This window comes from Sphaerodactylus townsendi, linkage group LG03 (genome assembly GCF_021028975.2).
Source record: "Sphaerodactylus townsendi isolate TG3544 linkage group LG03, MPM_Stown_v2.3, whole genome shotgun sequence".
Taxonomy (NCBI): Eukaryota; Metazoa; Chordata; class Lepidosauria; order Squamata; family Sphaerodactylidae; genus Sphaerodactylus; species Sphaerodactylus townsendi.
In genome coordinates this window covers 73,155,401-73,178,646 of record NC_059427.1, presented here as the reverse complement: position 1 = coordinate 73,178,646, position 23,246 = coordinate 73,155,401, and the positions used below count along the sequence as shown (strand labels likewise).

The 23,246-nt window shown below is 42.6% G+C and overlaps 2 protein-coding genes across 13 annotated transcripts in view; one reads left to right on the top strand and one right to left on the bottom strand.

Moving 5' to 3' along the window:
• Positions 1 to 9,917, bottom strand: part of UIMC1 (ubiquitin interaction motif containing 1) — an 81,577-nt gene extending 71,660 nt beyond the window's left edge. The window contains 2 exon segments of the mRNA XM_048489796.1: positions 536 to 690; positions 9,735 to 9,917. Coding sequence (XP_048345753.1) covers positions 536 to 682 — 147 coding nt within the window. The 5' untranslated portion in view covers positions 683 to 690; positions 9,735 to 9,917.
• A 1,479-nt stretch (positions 9,918 to 11,396) lies between these two features.
• Positions 11,397 to 23,246, top strand: part of ZNF346 (zinc finger protein 346) — a 29,666-nt gene continuing 17,816 nt past the window's right edge. For 11 of the 12 annotated variants that reach the window (XR_007243758.1, XR_007243755.1, XR_007243753.1 and 8 more), the window contains exons 1-5: positions 11,419 to 11,514; positions 17,950 to 18,053; positions 18,153 to 18,248; positions 18,958 to 19,093; positions 19,526 to 19,762. Coding sequence is in view for 2 of the 12 variants with exons in the window: in XM_048487215.1 (XP_048343172.1) it covers positions 11,454 to 11,514; positions 17,950 to 18,053; positions 18,153 to 18,248; positions 18,958 to 19,093; positions 19,526 to 19,762 (634 nt within the window). In the remaining 10 variants the exon portion in view is untranslated. Of the gene's footprint in view, positions 11,515 to 17,949; positions 18,054 to 18,152; positions 18,249 to 18,957; positions 19,094 to 19,525; positions 19,763 to 23,246 lie in introns of all 12 variants that reach the window. The other variant, XM_048487216.1, reaches the window with a different exon arrangement.

Here is a 23,246-nt window from a genome sequence, read left to right as displayed (position 1 = left end):
AGGTTAAGGTGGCATACAGCTTAATGTGCTTTATGAATCATCTTAAATACGTTATCTTGTGCTGTTGTGATGTGGGAACATTACTCAAAAGAAATGCAATTTATTTGGCAAACCTAAAAAAGGGGAGTCAAAAAAAGACAGTTGGGAAATAAAGGGGTCTCTACCTGATTGGATATATTTAGATACGATGTAAGAGAGAGATAATTATTGGGGCAGAAATTCAAGCAACTCTAAAAACAAAACAAAAGGCAACAACAAGTAGATGCACAGCCTATAATGGCGCTACAGCAACTGTTTGCAACTGGATCATCACATCCACACAGGAAGTTCCAAGTTGTAAAGGACTGCTGTAGTGCACCAATAATGCAACACTCAACCCTACATGGAAATCAGCCTTAGAGAACAGGTTAAAGACAGCAGGTCTGAAATCCACCTACCTAGCTCTGAAGAGATAGGTGGAACTGATTCTCCCATAGAATTTTCTCAACACATAAATAGACCCTCCCAGGAAGGATCTGTGTTCTTGACTCCTCACCTCTCCATCACTGTCAGATATAACAATAAATGCATCATCAAAGCTGCGCTTCAGCTTGACATTCGACGCTTCCCTGGGCTCCTCTTCCCGCTGATCCTGGGCCAGGGAATTCAGCTCCTCTGAACTTTTCTTCTTCTTCTTCGGCATCTTTTCCACTGCAACAAACAAAGATTTTATTTACATTTTTTTCCTGTTCTGGTTCAATTTTCCCCTAATAATTGGGACTGCTTGTTATTTTAAGGCAAAATGTTGTGGGCATTTTCATTCTTACAAAGAGCCCCACAGATGTGAGAGCAGAGTTAGGGGATACACGCATCAATCCAACAAAGAACCACTCACCCCCACAGCAAAGTTGAAGGTCGCATTATTAAACATCAGACAAAGCAGTAACTTCTGTATGCCCCCCAGGAATGCTATAAATGTAGTTTGTAAATTAAAGCAGGAAATAAAACCCAAACATTCTGAGGAAGGAAGGAAGGAAGGAAGGAAGGAAGGAAGGAAGGAAGGAAGGAAGGAAGGAAGGAAGGAAGGAAGGAAGGAAGGAAGGAAGGAAGGAAGGAAGGAAGGAAGGAAGGAAGGAAGGAAGGAAGGAAGGAAGGAAGGAAGGAAGGGGAGGGAAGGAAGGGAAAGGAAGGAAGGGAAGGAAGGAAGGAAGGAAGGAAGGAAGGAAGGAAGGAAGGAAGGAAGGAAGGAAGGAAGGAAGGAAGGAAGGAAGGAAGGAAGGAAGGAAGGAAGGAAGGAAGGAAGGAAGGAAGGAAGGAAGGAAGCTTTCTCTCAAAGTCTCTAAATCTTGATGCTCAGCTTCTAAGCTAGACAATCCATCAGGGCAATTGCACTATAGCAGAGCTTAAGTTCAGGGCTGTGTGTGTTGGAAGCGTCTAATTTAATCCTGGAAATCAGCAGCCTGGCGCTTTTATCAGGAGAAGGGTATCCCAATTTATCTCCATTCTGTAACACACACACAATTCTTTACAGACCCCCAACTTGTACCTCACCTAGCCTGGAAAAAACAGAAAACACAGATTCTGGGAAACATAATGCACCCCATCCGAAGCCTGTGGCATTCCAGCTGGCCTGAACCTTGTGCTGCTGCAGATGCAGAAGGTAGGGACTGTGGGTTATGCTATGCTCAGCACTTCAGAAGGGAAAACAAAACCATCAGATCCAGTTGCCCGCTTTCTTATTCAATTAGTCGTGGGACTGGAAAAGAAATTATTTTTTTCTCACTAATACTATCACACTCCCAAAGCGACCGCTGGAAGGTGCCCGGTTAAAACAAGGCCGTGGTCAGCAGAATAGCCACCAAAAGAGAGAGGGAGGACTAAACGACAGAGGGAAAAGTCAAGGACATACAGGTCTTTCTTTATGGTCCAAGCTTCCCACTAAGCTGTATGCTCACAGTGCCCTCTGCTGGGGCAAACTGGCTACCAACTTCCAGAAATGGCATTCTCCAGGCAAGGAAAAACCTGCTGACTATTAGCATCGCAAATGCTAAGAGTGACGAGAAACAGAGGGGAGGGCAGGTGCAAGCACAGTTACAGCTAGTGCTTTCGGCAAAGTCTTTCCTTGCCAGACTATACATAGCAAGAGAGCTACACAACAAGCTTTATCAGAGAAAACCCAGCCAGGAAAGCTGATTCGGGCCCTTGGCCAATTCAGTAAAGCAGCAAGATGGCAAAGTCCTCCCCCCACACACACACACACATTCTCCAAAGCTCTTCTGGCAATCAGCACAGCATGCAAATTGATCTTAGTACAGTCAAGCATTCTGACAACAGTTCTCACTCAGAGGCCTTTCTAGAGATGACGTCACAATGCCAAGGGATATGCTGAGGGTAAAACAAAGTCCCTTTACATGAGAACAAAGGTAGGATTGCAGTTCAAGAGTTTCCTGCTGTCAGCACAGATACTTGACTACACTGCACGATATCCCTTGAAGACAGTCAAGGTCTCTAGCTGGTTGGATAGGTTTTTTGACATGCTTGTACAGCCCCATCCTCCTGAAACAACCAGATTAGCAGGGATGGGAATCTTGAGCGTCTTAATCCTATACCCAGTGCACCTAATGTATGGCGTTGCACCACCACTGGTACAAATCATGACACTTACAGCAGGCTAAGAGTACAAAAAAAGAGGAGGGGGAGTCACAGCAGTTAGTCGGCCTCGTGATGGATCTTTTGGTTATAATGGGTGAAAAATATTTTAATTGATGTTATCTAAAGCCCACCCTTCTCAGTGGGACTCAAGGCAGATTATATAACATCAGTCAGTACAATATAATACAGTGTACATGATGTGGCATCCAATAAACAGTACTGCAGGGTTTATTTATTCTGTGCACTGCCTTTCTCCCCAGTGGAGAGACCAAAGCAACTTTCATTGGTCTCCTCTTCTCCATTTTATCCTCACAACAACTTTCTGAAGTCGGTTAGGCTGACTGGCCCAAGGTCACCCAGCGAACTTCCATGGCACAAGTGAAAATTCAGACTCAGGATTTGGACTGCAGAAATCCTAACAGATTGTTAGGAGTGGTGTGAAATGGGAATCCCTAGTTAAAATTTCTCCTTCAGCCACAAACTTACCAAGGGATCTTCAGCACGCCTTGGCCCCATCACAATAATGTAAGGGTAATAATACAGGCCTGGGTTACGTGACTCTTGTAAAGACTGCTGAGATTAGATATTTTAAGCATTTTGAACGCTTGAAATGCACTATGTTTCCGTTTCTTCAAATAGCAACACAAGGGGTTAAGAGAAGGCAAGGACTTATTGCAGTGGGCTGTATTAAGTTCTTCTCTGCCACTTCACAAGCCACTTGAGTTGCTTTTTAAAGAAAAAAACACCAAGGACACTTTGCTCCCCCCCCCCCCCACACACACACACACTCTCATGCTCAACTCAGGTATAACCTGGAGAAATAGACTAATAATCTTGACAGTAACCTTTGACTGTTTATTCCATTATTCAGCATAGAGCAAAATTTCCTTCAAAGAGCTGGAAAACATGCTGCATAAAGAAGAATATCCCAAGAAAGAAGAAATTGATAAATCAATGCTCAAAGCAAGAGCATAACCTAAAATAACAATTACATTCATGTAGCCACAAAGGTTATTATTTACTAGCAAAATGCCTGTGGAGCAAGGACCTATGTACTGCAAGAATACACCATAAGGCTCTGTGGCACTCCTATCAAGGAAGCCAGGTTACCGTACATCAGGAGAGGAGGGCAGGTTTTACACTTATCACAACCCCATTCTCAAGTGCACTTTTTTCTCCTACAAGTAAACGGCAGCCATTCATCCGAAGAATGCAAAGGGGAAATACAGGAGGGAAAGGAAACTCACTTTTGCACTGAGGACTAAATCTGCTTTCTACCTCAGATGCCCTTGAAGCAAAGGGCAGGTTTTGCCTTCTTTCAGCACTTCTTCCCGGCTGCCATATTATTTCGTCTCTCAGCACTTAAAAAGAACCACCACAAATAGACTGTGTTCCTCTCTGCATAGCTCTTGCTTTCAGTTCTATTTCCTGGCCATCCTAGAATACAATGGAATGTAGAATCACTTTTAGATGGGGTGTGGCTGCATGCACAACATATATAGGGACAAGCGAATGCACATGGGAGAAGTAAATGCAAATTGGTCAAGATCCAACATTTGCAACCATGTGAGCCTCACCCCATGTTTATACACATTTGGGTGTATGTGGGATATAAATGTGTGTACTTACACCCCACCCATGGGAAACTAGGAAGGGACAGAAGGAATATACAAGCTAGCAAAAGGTAAACTTGAGGAAGTAGTTATACTAGTTGAGTTTGGGACTGATGGCAAGACTTTTATAGACAAACTGGTTTTTGAAAAGATTTTGGAAGGGGGAGGGAGAACGAGAGAAAGGTAGCACCACAGCAGTGTTCTTGGGGGACATTCAAAGGGTGGTAAAAGTGTTAGGGCATGGCTGTTTTAGAGAGAAGGAGCCCTCTGGCCAACAATGACACCAGACAGAGAGAGAAACTTCCATGCTACTTCCATCTGTGCTCCTTCTGCAGCCTTAAGGAACCAAGCCATCAACAGAAAGGAACAGGACAGAGATCTGCATGAGAAACTCACTGCATGAGAAACTCTGGGCGGAGAGGGTGAAGGAAGCAGCTGTGTGTGCTCAAAGCTCCCTGTGCCTGCTGCTTTCCTGTCCTTCTCTCTGAAATGGCATGTTTGTAAAGAGGCAATTTCCACACTCCATGTCCCCATTGTTCTTGTCTTGAAAGCAATACAATCAATGCTGCCTTAAAATTTCCATCACTGGGGGAAGAGGCAACCAAATGTTCCAGCGTCTACCACTTATGCCCTTTAGAGCAATTGACAGAGTCTACACAGAAGACAACTCGAGACATTTCAGATCCGGAGATTGTGCATTTTAGCATGTCTCTGAAATACAGTGAGACAGATCAGGGAGGAGAGCAGTCGCACCAGCACTCAACCCTCACCGATTCTGCAATATATCTTCTGCCTGATAGATCACATTAGATAAAGGATTGCTAAGAAGCACTAACCGATGGTGGGATGACTCACTTATCCAGCACATTTTCTAAGAGATACCCAGAGGTTTAACCAGAGAACTCCCAGCACAGCTCTGAAAAGCAACAGCCTGATGTGGCTAAAAGAGCCCCCTCCACAGCATCTATTCAGAGTCTAAGGAAAGGCAGGAAGCACTGAAACAGTTCCCCTGCTTTCATGGCTCTCTCACAGCCTCCACAGGTAACTGGGGCCAGTGTTAGGTTTCAGTAAAATGGAATAGGTCAAAGAATTAATTTTCTTGCAGCTAATTCTGCAAGTGGACTCACAGGTTGATTTGTCACTCATCTACTATTTCACCTCAGGAGTCTATGAACCTCTCCCTCTTTCACAAAGCTTAAGACAGTCAAGGTGACCCATTAATAAGTGAATCCATGTGCGCTTCATTTCACGACTCATGCTTTTTTCAGGGATATCCTTGAAAATTCCGCATTTATGATTATTTGCCATTTTCCTTCATCATCATCTATCACTTTGATGAATCAGAAAACAATTACCAGCAGGATAATTCACAATCTTGACATTGCAGCTACTAGAGCTGCCAAGCTGTGACAGCTTAAAATGCTCAAAAACGAAGCCAAAAAATGAATGACTCTCATCCCCAAATGAGTTTCTAAGAGGTTGAAGCCAGAGGCTGTTGATTTCTCAGCCACTACCCCAACCTCAGGAATGATGAATACATTGCTGACAATATCAACGCCACAGACCAAATCCTCATTGCTGTACATATTAGTGCTCAAGCATAATATGTAGAGCTCCTTTTTGTTTTAACAGACTCCACAAACATTTAAAAATCCACAGCAATTCCAAAAGACTTGGTTTATTGTACCCACTCTTCAGAGAACCCTATAAAGGATTCCATATGCCATATATAACCAACACTGCCAAACTTTCAGAAAGAATATATTCCTCTCATACTTCAGATTGCTGCTAATTGCTCAGGATTAATGAGACTCAGTTTGGTCCCATATCAACCTGCTGCAGGGTCTTGCATGTTCATATGAAGTATTTTTTGCATGAGCGTTGCCTATAGAGATATAACTGCATAAGAAGAACCATGCTAGATCAGACCAAAGGCCCGTCAAGCCCACACAGTCACCAACCAGGAAGCCTGCAAAGAGAAAGTCTTCAACAGTGTTATCCTGTTTGTTCCCCAACAAGTGAGTTTAAGAGGCATACTATCTCTGGAGGCAGCAGATACACATCATGAGACATGAGTCCATCCTCTATTTATTTGTCCATTCCCTTTTCAAACCATTCAAATTGACAGCCATCACCACATCCTGTGGCAGTGAGTTCCACAATTTAATTTAATTGTGCACTGTGTGAAGAAGTACCCCTTTTAATCCCCCACCCTCCAGCTTCAGTTGGTTCTAGTCTTATGAGAGACAGAGAAATGCTTCTCCTTGTCCACTCTCTCCACATTATGCATAATTTTACAGTCCTCTATGATGTCTCCCCTTACGCACCTTTTTCCTAGACTAAACAGCCCCCAGTGTTTTAACTACTCCTCACAAGGCAGTTGCTCTAGCACCATGATCATTTTGGTTGTTCTTTTCTACATCAACAATACCCATTTTCAGCTGCAGTGACCAGAACAGTCCACAGTCTAAGAACAAGATGAGGAATGAGTAGACCACGAGACTGACCTAAATCAGGAAAATCTAGCAGTTTAACACTTACAAATAACAATGAATTCAACAGAGTCCCTGTATTTTGAAACAAACTTCTGTAATATTCTTAATGGTGGTTACATGCAGAGGCTCAAAAAGCAAAAGGTGGCAAAATTGAAATAACAGTTTAGAAGTACATAGAAGTACAAGTACAGGTTTGTGCCTTATACATCAGAAAAGCTTATTTTTTTTCTGTAAAGACTGTGAGTCTAAGCCTATCAAAGGGATATTTCCAAACAAATAGGTTTAGATTTAAGGTATTACTTGTACAAAAAAATTGATCTTGCCTCAGGCTGCTGCCTCTGAAAACTCATGACCCAGTAATCAATCTTTAGGGAAAAGCAACTACTTTGTTACTGTGGGCCAGGGGTAGGGAACCTTTAACACTCAAAGAGCCATTTGGACCCCTTTTCCATGGGAAAAGAAAACACTTGGAGCCGCAAATAATTTTTGACATTTAAAATAAAGATAACACTATATATATAGGGTTGTTTTTTTACCTTTTACTCCGCTCATTCTGAGAATCACATGGATGCGCCTGCCCTGCTACCTGCAGGGCGGGCAAGGATGAAGCCGGCGGCTCGGCCTCGCCGGCCGCCGGGAAAGCACCCGCCCCACTCCAACGGGGCGGGCGAGAGGGGAAGCCTGTGGCGCGGCGCGGCCGACCGTGGGCAGTTGGTGCGCCGGCCCTGCTGCCTGCAGGATGGGCAAAGATGGGGCCAGCTGCTCAGCTCATGGAGCCACAGTGCAAGGGCAGAAGAGCCGCATGTGGCTCTCGAGCCGCAGGTTCCCTACCCCTGCTGTAGGCTAAAGGCCAATTCAGATATTAACTATGGCCCACAAAGGCTGCTAAATGGCTCTCACCACATCAGAGCATCAAGTCTGCACTATGCTTATCATATTAATTCTCCCAATCAGATGTGCATGTCTCTGTGTCAGTGCCATCTTTCTCTGGCACTGGCATCAAATTCCTTGCAAAGATTCTCATTCCTAATACAAATGTGCCACATCCATGCAACTACTTTTCCAGTACCAGTTAATGTCAGACACACTGTAGTGTAGTACAGGAGCTAAAGAATCATGGTGCAAGTTCCCCAACTATCAAGATATGTTTTCTACAGTTCTAGATCTGTCCACAACCAAGTCTAATGACTGCCATGCCAATAAATATTACGGAGACTGTCCCAGGCCCACAAACAGTTCTACTCTTTTTATGAAGGTCACAAATGTTAAGAAACAAAACTTACAGAATACACTTGCTCTGTAAGAGAGGCAGCACCAACTTCACAAAATCCCATGCAACAGCCATTGCAAGTTTCCAAAGACATCTCTTGCAAAAAAAAAAACAGAAAGAAAGAAATGTGCAGCTTTCTGTTGCTTTTCTTCATTTTGCTTAGAACATCTGAGTACTTATTTTTGTCCCTGGCCAACTTTGATTAACACAAGTTTAAAGGCAACTTTGGAAAAATATACCACCATACTGCAAAGGAAGAATACATAACCTTTAAAACCCTAAAATTATAAAGGAGGTGCTAATAAAATGAAAGGAGAGAAGATACTTTATTGGTATTTACCACTACAATTCTTTACAGGAAAAGATGAGCTGTTCTATACATTTCTCCAGTTGAGAAAGCATTCTACCACTACAGATCTGGTACATAATAGTGATGATAAAATATAGCTTTTAAAAAGGCAGTGGGACAGCCAGGTTATTTATCAATAGTAACACACAGTCAGTGGCCTACAGATGCCTATGACACATATCCAGATAGCTCAAAGGACTGCATATAGAACAGAGAGAGGGGATGAAATGTGACTTCATTGCAATAGACAAAAGACAGAATGCATGACACGAGTGCAAGCTCCAAAACATTGCTTCTCTGCAATTCTAATTGAAAGCACTTGTTTGTTGGATGTGATTTACATCTATGGACAGGGGAGGATTTTCACACAGTATATCATTAATAATATTCAGTTCTCAGGAGGAAGCAGGATTAATTTGTAAAGCTAAATGGAAATAAATGTAAACAAATCAGTGTTCTAAGATCAGGTCCCTGAGCTATGAGACAGAAAGTAGTTATTTCTCATAGAGTAGGTATGGTGTAATGATCACAGAGTCATACTAGGCCAGTGGTGGCGAACCTTTGGCACTCCAGATGTTATGGACTACAATTCCCATCAGCCCCTGCCAGTATGGCCAATTGGCCATGCTGGCAGGGGCTGATGGGAATTGTAGTCCATAACATCTGGAGTGCCAAAGGTTCGCCATCACAGTACTAGGCTCTCAGAGATCCAGGTTTGATTTCCCATTCTTGCATGAAAGCCCTCATCCCCCTCTGTCAGTCTAATTTACCTCGCAGGGTTGTTAGGGTATAAAAGCAAACAAGCCATGGACAACAAGTTTGTAAGGTAAGTGGGGTATAAATAAATAAATAGAGTATGATAGTGCAAATGCAAAAGGGTTTGTTCAAAATAGTCAAAAGGAATCCCTTTGATAAGGCTTAACGTCTGCAGAAACCAATCAGTTAGTGGGAGATCAGAGGCTACTTGGTGGTGGTTGCCTACTTTCAAAGTAACCCCTTGAATTATGCCACTAACAGCATTTAGCATGATATTAAGCTTTATGCCCTAAGAAGCTTCACCTGATGGTTTTTGTTGGTCATTATCTTGCATATCTAGGCTGTGCCTGTGTTTGATGGCAACCTACGAGAAGGGAGAGGGCAGCCAATTCTCCAAAAAGCCACCAGGCCCGCCCACGAGATTAACCTAACGGAAGCCTCCAAGAGTAGCAAATACTGAAACGGGGATGGAGGGGGACTCTAGAATGAAGATCGTTTCTGCAGAACCGGGGGTGGGGGGTGGGGGGACAGGCGCTACCAGGTTCAGGAGCCACAAGAGCAGCAGCAGCAGCACAAAAACGAGCTCCCCAGGTGGAGCTGCGTAGGGACAGGCTACTCACCGGCCCCAGAGACTCCCCACCGGGCCGGTGCCCCGCCCCCTCCCACGCCGACCCTGCCAGGCGCCCAGGACGGGCAATGCGACGTGTCCGCAGCCTTTTGCTGGTGTTTGCCCTGACTCGGCACCGGCGGAGCGGAGCTCTTGCCCGTAGTCAAGTTGGCGGCAACGGCTTCGCTTCCCACCGACAAAATGGAAACAGAGCGCGCGCTCAGAGGTCATGTGAGCGAGCGTCCTCAGGTGATCCTTCAGTGAGGCCTTCGGCGTCATCTTGGGTGAAGGCAAACAGCCTGGCTCCGTTCTAAATCACGAGGAGATGCTCAGTGTCTCCTCTAGTTAACATGAGGGTGGGATTAGTTACAGGCCAAGCGTTGATTTACTGCTTTTGCGAACGTGAAAACGCGGGGCAGGTTTCCCCTTCTGGAGTTCATCTCCTTCGCCTTTCTCCGTTCAATTACACAAGAAGAACTATTTTTGTTCTGCCCTTTCGTCAAGAAGCTCAGGTCTGCGTGCCTGGTGGTGGTCCCCATGTTTGTCTTCCCAACAACCCTGTGATGTTTGTTACTCATAGAGAGAAGGTTGTCCCAAATTCATCCAGCAAGCTTTCGCGGCAGAATGGGGATTTGAATGTGCTTGCATCTACTACTGTACAAGATATGTTCTAAGAGGTGTTCGAAGAACTCTGGGAAATTAAGGTGTTTGTGGGGGGCGGGGGTTGTATTTAAGTGTTAAAATATTTGCTTTTCTGAGTTCAAAATGGTTTAATTTTAACAGACCGTCCTATTTCGTTGTTTATTCAATAAACAACCAAATCCTGTTGGTTGTATCGACTCTATGTAATCCGCTTTGAGTCTCACTATCCCAGTAAGAAAGGCAGACAATAAATTTCGTAAATAAAAATAAATAACTAGCGCAACCTCCTTCGGCTCTCTATGGATATGGTCTATCTCTCATTTTCCTCTCGCTCTTACATGAGGAACTCGGAGTTGTTGATATCTTTCTCCTGTCTTTCATTTTGTCCTCATAATAATCCCGAGAAGTAGACTGAGAAAAAGTGACTCAGAAGGTCACTCATTCATGCTTGAACGAAAGGGGATGTGAACGTAGGTTTTTTCGGCTTTGGGCTGATGCAGGGTTTTAAAGCTGCCGTTGCAGTGTACGGAAGATAGGATTGAAAGGAGGAATGCTTGGAATGCTTAACTGGTGGAGGAAAAAATGCTTGAAGAAGCGTGTTCTGTCTTAGAAAACCTCATACAGAAATAAAGTTCGTTAGTTATGAAGGTGACACTCCATGTGTTTTGCTATAATAGCCCAACAAGACTTCCGTACGGGATCGAGTGATAAGTTTAATCTTGAAACGAAAGCGAATCTGGGTAAAACCTCCAGAGGCAGACGTTATTTAAGCATCTTCCATTCGGTTTAAACGCCTGGCACCTGTAAGCGAACATTTCCCTTCCAAGGGGAACCACCTCCAGGTCTCTCGTACCCGTAGAAAAAATGGCTATTCAGGAGGCAGAAAATGAGTCATGTGACTCCCTTCAAAGTGAATCGCAATGCGAATCTCGCGGGAGCGCAAGGTACAGCCGTCAGTTCCGAGTTTTTCCATTCCCGGCCTTCGGAAGAGGAGCGCTCGCGATATGTGACTTTGAAGCACGGATTTCTCGCGATATCTCGACGCTCTTGGAGAAAGCGGGCACTTGGGGGGCGGCGACGCTGGGACAAAATGGCGGAGGAAACGGGTAGCAACGGGGACGCTTTAGTTTTGCCGGTGGGAAAGGAGGCAGGTGAGGCTGAGTCTCCGTCATAGTCTCGCGGGGAAAGGTGCTTGCGCTCCTGCGGTAACATGCTGCCGGTCGCTTTAATGGACGAACATGGAAAGCAACGGGCTCTGTTGGTCCTTCCTTACCTCTCACGTGTGGTTGGAACTGTCCACCGTTCATCCCACCTGGCTCTTTTTCAAGAGTCCCGGGATAGGGACTGACTCTTCTGTTACCATCCCTGCACCCGATACTTGGATTCGTCTTGTTTTCTCCGTCGCTGGTGCTAGTGAGACCCGTGCGAGAAGGGCTTTAAAACAAGAGCGCTCCTTAAATGTGGCTGACCACGTCTTATTTGCGTGATGAGTTCACCTGTCCGTTTTGCTCATAAGATAGAGTAGAATCCCTAGTTAATGGCACAGCTGAAGAAAAGAGACTGTCGTGTGTCTTGATTCCCTTTCACGTGGTGTTTAAACTGTATGCTTTGTTTTATTGACTGCATTATTAAAGCGTTTTTTCCTCGTTCAAAGCAGTGTACAGTAAAAACAAGCAAATTCTGGAGTCCCTCTCTCGACCCATTCCCAGTGTTTGTAGTCGTTGCTGTGAAGTCCTCCTCCCCAGGACGATATAGGTGTTTAATATCCTGAGGGCCAAGCAAAAGAGGCAGTTCTGCTCTGCCTGTGATGATAGATTGGCGCTTATTTGGCTGTTGACCACAACCCACGTGTAGTTCCAGAAAATATACTCCTAAAGAAACATCAGCCTCTAGTGGTCAGGTCTTAGTGTCTTGCCATCTCCTCTGTTCATTATCTTTCTAGTGCTGATCTAAATGCAGTTTTCAGAGAAGTACAATGCTTAAAGGGGTTGGGCTCTGAGACGGGGCAGATCCTGGTGGATTTGCCCTGTGTTCCTTGTATATATCCATAAGTGTATTTTATTGACAAATATTAATTAATTTTCAAGAGATGAGATGGCACATGAGAGAATGGGGAAAGAATGACATTTAAAATGGATTCAATGAATAGATGTTGGTGTGTAGCAAGGATATGGAATGAGCAAAGAGCTCTTGTGAGTAGGAGAGGTAAAAAGTGACTAGGCAAGGGAATCTAGAGCTGCTTTATTCCCGGCTGCAGAAAGGGATGTAAAGCAACAGTTCTAATCTTCATGTTATAATACTATTGCTATTATGAAGCCAATACAGCTAGAGTTGAATAATATTCTTCTGTTGTCAGTGTCCTGCACCCCTGTTGCATCACAGTACATGCTTCTGGGGCTTTTAATTCATGCCAGGTGGAATTGAATAACGGCATAGCACATAGAAACCGTGGTTTGTTTGTTTGCATATGCAGCTTACTTTTCCAGTAGCAGCAGGAACACAGGTAGATGCTAGCCCGTTGCACGTACAATACTGCCGGGTTTATTCCATCCAGTTTTATCATTTGCTGATCCACACTGTAACATGGAGAAACACAGTTGTGCAAAGAGCTGTATTTAGAGGAGAATGTTTACCTATGTTGCAGGTTGGAGAAGAAGAACTAAGTGTATCCTTTTTATTATTTGAAAATTTCTGCTAAATTTTGTCAAGAGAATACATCTTAATTACTCTTGTATAAGCAATATTATGGCAGACCCATTTCTAAAGAGACATCTTGATACATCATAGTGATACCAGCACACACTTTGGGATGTTCATGAGTCAGATTGCAAAACCATCCTTCCTATTTAGTACAATACAAATCGCTGTGTTGGTTGATAAATTAAATTGATACCATACAAAGTTCCAATGAGATAATCTCTCATTTTTTTCGCAATCTTAGTAGAGTTCCCATTTCAGCTGATGTAGATCACCATATAGGCTTATGTTCAGGACCAATTAAAGTGATTTTAACAATCATCAACTGTATTAGGTCTTTTAAAAATGTCAGCTATTTTAATAAAAAATGAAATATGAATATGAAAGGCTGCTTTTTTGTAGAGAGAGAGCTATAAGTCAGAAAAGTTCCTTGATCATTATATATCACAATTGGTCATGCATTTATATTAAAGCTTGATACTAAGATCTAGAGTCTCTGTTATCTGCTGATCTCTCTGGATATCTTATTTTATGGCAATTGCAGAGTTAAAGTAATTCTTATCAAAAATATTTATAGGTCTGTGCTAGTGAATATCATGGATATTTGCCATCCATTTCATGGAAAACAGTGATCTGATCAGTAACTACCACCAGCACATGCTGTTTTTAATTTTATTTAAGGACATAGCAGTGATATAGCAAAGGAGAAGGGACAGACTAAAGAAAAAGAAACAAAAGAAGCACCTTTTAGTGTCAGTGACAATCTACTTCTGTCTACAAAATTTGCTGTGGTTGAATCCTTGCTGCCAGCTTTCCAGAGATCCATCAAAATTGTTGGTTGTTCTAGAGGCTATTTGGGGTGATAGCTAAATTGATTTCTTTGTGTGGGGTTTTTTATGATCTGGTCTTGCTACTGTGTTCTGCTAATGCCTATTAGTTCTTCTGGCATTATTATCTCACCCTTGAAATTAGTGCAGGTGAGTAATAAGTTTTTTATTTTATTTTTAACCCTTATTTGTGAGTTACCTGTGGGACTCTTGTGTTTAAAGAGTAAGGCCGTTTCTGCACAGAGAGGAAAGTCGCCAGGGCAGAGGCGTGTCCCGAAGACCTGCGGCAAGCGCCGCGAACCGAGGGGACAAGGTAAAAAAAGTGCAGGGGGGGAGGGAGTGGGAAGTGGAAGCCTTGAAGGCGGCGTTTCGAGGAAGAGTAAAGCGGCTTCCCAGCGCACTCTGGAAACGCCAACTTCGGCGTCGCGGTGAGCGGCGCAAAGGCGGTGCAGCTCGCGAAACAGCTGCGCCGCTCCTAATGCCGAATGGCTGACCTAAGGGGCCGGCATTTTGCCGATCCCCAAGGCATCACTATATTCCGCTTCCGATCGGAAAGCTTGACCTATGAGTTGGATCCTTGGCACCACCATTTTGAAGCACTCATGAAAGTAGATTTTCCCTGCCTCATTGCAGCCTGCTATGATTGCTGAAAAAGCCATGTTGGGAGTTGGAAGACCCTTGTAAGTAAAAGCCCCATGTATCATGTGAGGCTGCAGTGAGGAAGGAGAAGCAGACTGAATTGCTCCCTAGTTCAGTTGTTGGTCTGTGTGGCTTTTATATATGTGAGCTCTCAAAAACCCCTGGCCTCTGTATCATTTTTTTCAGCAAATAAGAGAGTTGGTGGGAGAAGAGTACAGCTGGGAAACAAATACCTGTGATCACATTTTGTTGGATGAGCATAGAATCTAACAATAACAGGATTCAAATCCAGAAATACCTTAACAACCAACAAGATTTCCGGGTTATAAGCTTTTGAGAGTCAAGGCTTCCTTTTTCAGTCTTAAGGTCCCTCTAGATTCAAAGCATGCTTTTCTGCAGACCAGCAGGACCACCTATAACAGTATAACAGGCCTATTGTCGATTAATGGTATGATATAGGGCATACTTTCTAAGCATTTCCTAGGTTAGTAGTTCTCAACCAGTACCACTAGTAGAGTGTAGAAATAATCTAGAATGGATGCAGTGTTTTCATAACTATTATTCTCTCTCAGTCCCTATGTCCACCTGCAAGTTTGATGTGCCATCTGTGCCTGCCATAGATTAACCTTCTGTGAGTTTTTGGCATGCTAGTAGTAATAACAGAATACTTGTAAACATAAGTCCTTCTTGTGGGAGGGGGGGTGGGCTTTTTGTTTCTAACATGGTGGGGCCCAGGTATTGTGTTAGAATGATTGGTTAGACATAAGATACAAAAAGTTGAGAATTGCTATCTGAAGTATTTTCAAAGTTGGATGAAATCATCCTTGTCATTTACAGGTCACTCCTGAAGTATCTTGGGAGACTGAAATGTTCCCCTAGTTTCTGAATGTTGTCATTTTTTAATATCAGGTTTGTGTCTTATTATTTTGCATTGTGACTTTTTGTCTGAAGTAGGCATTAAAAGGAAATTGTTGGCAAGTGTTGGCATTTACTTGAATAAATAAATGAGTCTCTGATGATATGGCAAATGGGGTTAGGCTATGTTATATTATTGCTGCCGGAGTGGATCTGGGGACAGAGTGATACCCGAACATGTTGTGGAGCTTAGTTCCAAATCTTGTTAGCTGCTGAGTGTCCTGTTCTTTCTTACAGACTACTGCTCAAGATAGACATGTAATTGTCCATGATGGGCTGTATGTAACTGAGAATATATTGGAGTAGTGGTACCTTTACATAAGTGGCATTTTGTCCCTTTCTGTCTTCAGGGCCCATCCTGTAGAAGGTTTCTCTTGAATACCTCTCTGTCATTGTCAGTCTTTTGCTTAGCCTCATTGGTGGACATTATAATTCTAAGAATTCTTAGCTGTGGTGTTCTCTCCAGTAGGTTATTACTACTAATTACTACTGTTGTTAGTGGTCATTTGTATCCCCTCCTTGCACCTAGTATCTTAGTGCAGCATATGTGATTCTGTCTTTTGCATTTTGCCAACTGTGAGGTAGATTAGACTTGCCGAGTATGACTGGCCTTGGGTCATCCACCAAGCTTCCTATCAAAGTGGGGATTTGAACTTATCTCCCAGTTCCTAGTTATGCCAGTTCCTAATTACCACCACACTGGCATTTATTCTAGTACTACCATCTACCACTGCCGTAGTCCTACCATCTGTGTACCACTGCTCTCTTGCACACTTAGCAGACAAATGCTATAGGACTGTGGTATATTACATATTTCATGGTCTTTGGGACCTTGCCAAGGTAGGTTCAGGTCCACAAAAATGAATACCATAATAAAACAGACTTTAAATTGCCATGACTCCATTATATGAAGGTGTGTTTTGCATAGCTTGACATTTCTTATAGCAAGAGCACATGATTCAGATAAGATTCTTTCTGACTTTCCTAATGGTAGTATGTGAAATGCAAATGTCTTTTCAATATAGTGAATTTTCTGTAGTTTGTAAAATGAATGCATGGAATGTGCATTGACGACCATTACAGATCAGTGGCAGCTGAGAAGATTTTCTGCCCACACAGTTGTATTTTCCAGCTTACTTAATCACTCTGTAAATAGTAGCTTCTTGTTTGTGAGATTATTAGTAGCCCACCCTGTATGCCCTGATGCATGTCCAGGCTAGCCCAGTCTTGGAAGCTAGGCAGGATTAGCCCTGGTCAGTATTTGACTGGGAGATCACCAAATAATAATAGCAGGGTCACTATGCAAAGGCAGGCAATGGCAAACCACCTCTAAATGACTCTTGCCTTGAAAACCCTATGGGGGGAAAGGAGCAGTGTGCTTGTTGCTGGACTCAAAATGACCCTTCTTTTTATAAAATTTGAGTTGGATCCACATTTGACTTCATGTGCCAAGGCACTTCTGTCAGTGGAAGCGAACTTTCCTGCCTCCTCTCCTCCTAGTGCAGTCCACTGATCTCCTCGTAAAGCTGTTTCTGAGGAGCAGGGGACCCTCATGGAAAGCATCAGTAGCGCATCAGGAATCTGCAGCAGGAAATAGCAAGAAACTACACCTTTTCCATTAGTGGAAAATTTAGTCTGGATCCAGCCATTAGTGGAAAATTTAGTCTGGATCCAGCCTTAGATATTTCCCATTTGGGACCTGGAGAAGTGCTTGACATTCTGTATGTGCATCTGTAGTTAATAGACTTCTATTGGACAATTGACTATTTGGTTGAAGGTTAATGAAAGCATCGGCATTGTATTTAAACTGGACATGGATCAATGCTAGGAAGAAATGTTGAACCTTTCTGGGTGTTCTGTGTTGAACTAATTATGTTATTTATAAATGTAATCATTATTTGTTTCTCTACAAAGGACTCTTGACATGCAAATTAAGATAAGTTATTTCTTCTAATGCATGTTTTCTTTCTATTGGTCTGGGCTTTATTTAGAGAAGTGGGAGGTTAAGTTTTTAAATCTTATAGTTCAGCCCTGAAGGGAAAGTGCATTTTCCAGTATTCAAAGGAAATGTTAGACAATACATTACTGACATGCTACTGGAGGATCATATTTTTCCCTGCAATTATGGAAGTGTTTTTTCAGTACAATGTAGGATAAGAATTAATTGATCACAGTGTAATCTTTGTCTTGACTCACAAATGTATTTGGTTTACTTCTCCCTAATAGGGGAATCAGAATAATAAATAAAAATTGTCATGGAAAAACTGAATTCATGTATTTGCCACTAGGCCAGGGGTAGGGAACCTGCGGCTCTCCAGATGTTCAGGAACTACAATTCCCATCAGCCCCTACCAGCACTAGGCCTATGTATAGCCACTTTTTAAAGCTAACAGTGACAGCTATGTAAGTCGGGCAAAGACCTTGAGGGGTATAATTTGTTAATCTACCAACCTTCCCTGTTCTGTATCAACATGCTTGCTCTTCTTTTTCGTTCTTTTACTGTTCCAGTGGATCGACTCATCAAAGAAAACAGCTACATCTTCACTGACACCCAGTGCAAAGTGTGTAGTGCAGTGCTGATCTCTGAGTCACAGAAGCTTGCTCACTACCAGGTACACTTCAAGCTACAGGCAGCTGCCGAAACTCAACATTAATTATGGAGGCCTCCTGATATACTTTCCTTGGTTTTCTCTTGTCTTTTTTTCCCCCAGAGTAAGAAACATGCAAACAAAGTCCGTCGATACATGTCTATCCATGGTGAGGAAGAACTCAGCCAAAGCAAGAAAATAAAACTGGACACAAAGCAGGTAATGCAGAGCAGGTCAAAAATCCTGGAACACTTTCAAATGGTATCTACTAAAACTTGGTGAGCTTGACACCAGGCAAACAGCTCTGGGAAAGCAAGGCACCACAACAGAAAAGGTTCTGTTTCTGGTAGTCAGCCAGCCATTCTCCTTTTAAACGTTGGGGCACAGAGCAGATCACATTAACTAATGCACAAAAGTAAGTCAGATTTTTGAAGGGAAAGGAAATTGTTCCACAATTTATAAGGAGCCTTTCCATGCTAAATTAGCTTAAAAACTGAACATTCACTTTTTCAGACTATACCATTAATAGCCTGCTAGGAAAGGTAATTCTGTTTTGCTGCATATAATTTATACTTCTTCAGTAATCCTACTTTTTCCTTGCTGCTTTAAACCAGTACTTTGTAGTTTAAGAAGTGTAATGTTAAAGGAGAAATTTCAGGCAAGGGTTTGCTTTGTATTCCTTTCCTTTACTGATCAAGGTTATTTTTCATTCTTTTTGGCCTATAATAGGTTTCTTTAATTAGTTCTCTCCCACCGTGCACAGAAGTTGTGTGTGTAACAAGTGTTCAAAACGATGTGGTGTGTGAGGCTGAATCAAGGAATTGCAGTCCGGTTGCATTTTCTGTACTGTACTGTACATTCACTGTACTGGTAAACCTTCCCTCTGGCTCTTCATCATCAATAAGCCTCTGTCCCTTCTTGTAAACAGGATAGCAATGGAGAAGACAGGAACAAATGCTGTCCCATCTGTAATATGACCTTCTCCTCACCTGTTGTGGCTAATTCCCACTACCTAGGCAAGACCCATACCAAGAATCTGAAGCTGAAGTCTCTGAAAGAAGAAGGTATGATCAGAAAGATGCCAAGACTTGTCTCTTGCTGCACTGTGTGTTTTTTAAAATACCCCTGACTGGAAGAGTCCAGGTTGCTTCCAAGTAACTGTGGTCATTAAGGGGATTCGTGGTACCCTTTGTCTCAACCATGAAACAGGCGCATGCTGGTGTCTTATGCTTCCTTGATGACCTCAGTAGTAACAAACCCAAAGCTTACACCAAAATCTTTTTCCCTTTTTGCTGTCTTTAATCTGTTGTAAGCTTTGTCATTTGTAGTATTTTTGTGTGTGTATGAATGCATATGTTGAATCTGTACACAGAATAAAATTCCCAGTGCAAAGTTCTGTCCTATTGAGAATTTTGTGGCTAATATAGAATTGTCATTTTGCTTCTTCTGGTTTTTCTCTAAAATTTTGTCTTTTTGTACTTGGATTAATTTTGCAGCTGTAATACCTGCTGAGAACCAACCCACTGATTCACCTCCAACTACTGTGTCCTCTAATGAAGAGAACCAAAACACTTCTGACCCGGACAAATTCTGCAGTCTCTGCCATGCCACATTCAATAACCCACTGATGGCAAAACAGCACTATGTAGGCAAGAAACACAAAAAGCAGGAGACCAAACTAAAGCTAATGGCACACTACGGGAGAACACCTGAGGAACCTGCTGCTTCAACAGGTGAGTTCTTAACAAAGCTTCTGTTATAAATAAAGAATATGAGTGTTTCAGGTTTATAAAACCACAGCTACCTTATAAAGTGTCCTTCATCTAATTTGTACCTAGGTTGGGGGTGTACTGGTAGAAGCCTTGTTCTTTTCTTATCGTCAGCTCCCACCCTCAAATCACTGTGTTCATGAAAAATAATGTGTAGTTCTGCAAGTGGTGATGCTGCAGGGCAGGCATCCATATTAACAGAGGAACCCCTAAAGTGTGCATGAAAATTCTGGTTAGGGAGGCTCAAAGCTCACAAAAGGTGTGGAAAGTGAGCTGTCTGCTGGGGACTGCAAGGCATTGTAATCTGTGCAAACTGAGCTGTTGCTTAGCTTGGTTAATAAAGCACAAAATTGAATAGGTATCCTGACACTTGCACAGTCTCTGTACCACTTGCTGCAGAGAGGGGGTGTTTTCTAGTTCTCACTTCTTATGGCTGCACAACATACTCCACTCCTTCAAGTCCCTCTAACTATCAGGAGGGTCTTTTGGGGAAAACAGTAAAGACCATTTCCATGAACTTACTGTGTTCACAGAAGAGTTGGAGCCAGCCCATAATAATCCAAAAGCAAATTGTCAGAATCATAGTAAGGAGAAGAGAATGACGTGAATGTTACTGCCTAGTAAAAAAATGCTGGCAGCAGAGCATACATTATGGCCCTTAAAGTAATCATAATAAAGGATAGTGATAAAACATTCAAACCAGTTTTAATAATGATTCACACACACAGTTAAGAAGAAACTGGAAGGACAGACAGTATTGGAATGCCAAATGAAACAATATAGAGAGGGACTTACTAACCTCCCTGGGAAGGGAATTCTAGTCTTGATGCCATTACCAAGACCTTTTCTAAGATTGCCACCCATCTAGCTTCAGATGACAGGCATCCAAAGAAAGACCTCTGAAGATGGCCATAAACCTCAGGTAGGTTATATGGGAGTGGGCAGCCCTTAAGAGATGCTGATCTCAAAGTGTATGGGGAAAAGATGCTAAAATTGTGCCTGGAATCAAATTTGAAGCCAGTGTACAAGACTGAAGTGATATGGTTCCTATGACCCATTCCAGTTAATTCCTACCACATATTATGTACCAGTTGTAGCTTGCAGTCTAGAAACAGTCTGACCAAGAGTGCATTATAATGATCTAAGCTAGATATTACAAATGCATGCACAAACTTGGCAAGATCTTTTTTATTCAGGAAAGACAGCAGCTGGCTGACCACCCAAAGCTGGCAAGAGATGCCCCTAGCCAGCAGGAGGCTTTGCTCAAATTGCTGCCAGTCTGTGGCCAATGGTGGACTGCATCTCTGCTCATGAAGAAGAACTTTCCCATTTTTTTCTGCAGTCTACCATGTCCCCAAAACACCACTTCTGTTCTTAGGGGTCCACACATAAGAACATAAGAACTAGCCTGCTGGATCAGACCAGAGTCCATCTAGTCCAGCATTCTGCTACTCGCATTGGCCCACCAGGTGCCTTTGGGAGCTCACATGCAGGATCTGAAAGCAATGGCCTTCTGCTGCTGCTCCTGAGCACCTGGTCTGCTAAGGCATTTGCAATCTGAGATCAAGGAGGATCAAGATTGGTAGCCATAGATTGACTTCTCCTCCATAAATCTGACCAAGCCCTTTTTAAAGCTATCCAGGTTAGTGCCCATCACCACCTCCTGTGGCAGCATATTCCAAACACCAATCACACGTTGCATAAAGAAGTGTTTCCTTTTATTAGTCCTAATTCTTCCCCCCAGCATTTTCAATGAATGCCCCCTGGTTCTAGTATTGTGAGAAAGAGAGAAAAATTTCTCTCTGTCAACATTTTCTACCCCATGCATAATTTTATAGACTTCAATCATATCCCCCCTCAGACGTCTCCTCTCCAAACTAAAGAGTCCCAAACGCTGCAGCCTCTCCTCATAAGGAAGGTGCTCCAATCCTTCAATCATCCTCGTTGCCCTTCTCTGCACTTTTTCTATCTCTTCGATATTCACACAGTACAGCCATGAACATAATGTGGGGATGTGCAAGGGACAGGAGATTTGGTAGCATGGCCTTATGCTCATGAAAGTGTCACTGGCTGCAACAGAATGTATTTTTACATCAGGTTCAACAGACTTAAAAATACAGCAGTAGAAAATTTTGTGGGACCTGCTTTACAGTTTTAAATTACTAATCCAATAAGTAAATCCATATAAAGGAATGTATAAACATTTGCTGGATGCAGATTGGTGAAAAATTAACAGCAGTTTTTGAATCATGAAATGGTGTAAATCCTAGGTAGTAAAGCTTAATGCAGGTGGATGCATGTAGTTGACACAAGCCCTGTTCATAAGTAAAAGTAAACAACTGTATAGTCTGTGTACAACATACATTCCATTTTTCTTCAAGTGCCTTGTGTAATATTTATGTTACATTTGATGCATATATAGCTGAAAGTAACATAAACCCTCAATTTGTCCAGGTATTGGCCCCTGGTTTCATTTTTAAAGTGAACATATGTTGGCCCTTTCTTCCATGTAAATTTGTTCACTGTAACATGGTCACAGGGCTTATAATTCATTTCATGTGTTGGCATCTCCATTTGGCTTTTTTTTTTAACCTGGAGATCCCAGGGATTGAATCTGGAACTTTTTACATGCCAAGCAGATGCACTGCCACTTAGTCCCTTCAAATATTTTCACTTGAGCTGGACATTGTAATTTGATTTGAATTCACAATTTGAACTCACAGCTGGAATCATATAGCTTTGTGTTTTACCACTGGACAGATAGAGAAACTTTTAGTTGAATTCTGTACACCATCTCTGCTGATGCAATGAATGTCTGTAAGCTCAGTGGGATTTTTCCAGCTCCCACAGCAACTCCGCTTCCTCCTCCCCACCCCTGCAGTGCTGCTTCTGGAGAACAGGAAATACCTCTCCCGGAAGCAGCATGAAAGAGGAGTCTGTCACAGGATAAGGAAATTGGTGAAAAATGACCCTCTTCTTTCAGTAGAAATTACCTTACTCACTGCAGTCACTTTCAATGTTTTTTACTTCTTATGTTTTACTCTGTGAGCCAACTCAGGCAGGCTTCCTGGACGGGCAGCATAAAATTTGTTAAATAACTACAGTATCTTAGGGTAAAGGAAGAAAATTTTATTAATTAGAAGCAAACAACATAACAAAGGAAGAATCTTTAGGGCTAGGATGCATGATTGTAGTGGAGAAATCCTGGGAAATTATGTCGAAGTAAGTATATACAGTTTAGTTCTAAGAAAATGCAGAGTAGCATAGTTGTACAAATTTTGCAGTAACAATTGAAGATATTTCCCTGTAACATTGGAGATCAATACACATCAATATATTGAGTATCCTAAAGCTCTGTGAGGCATATTTGAATGACCTTTAAGTGATAATTATGTACATTAGTCCATCTCATAGAATATGCCACTGTTTTTAGAGATACTAACGATGC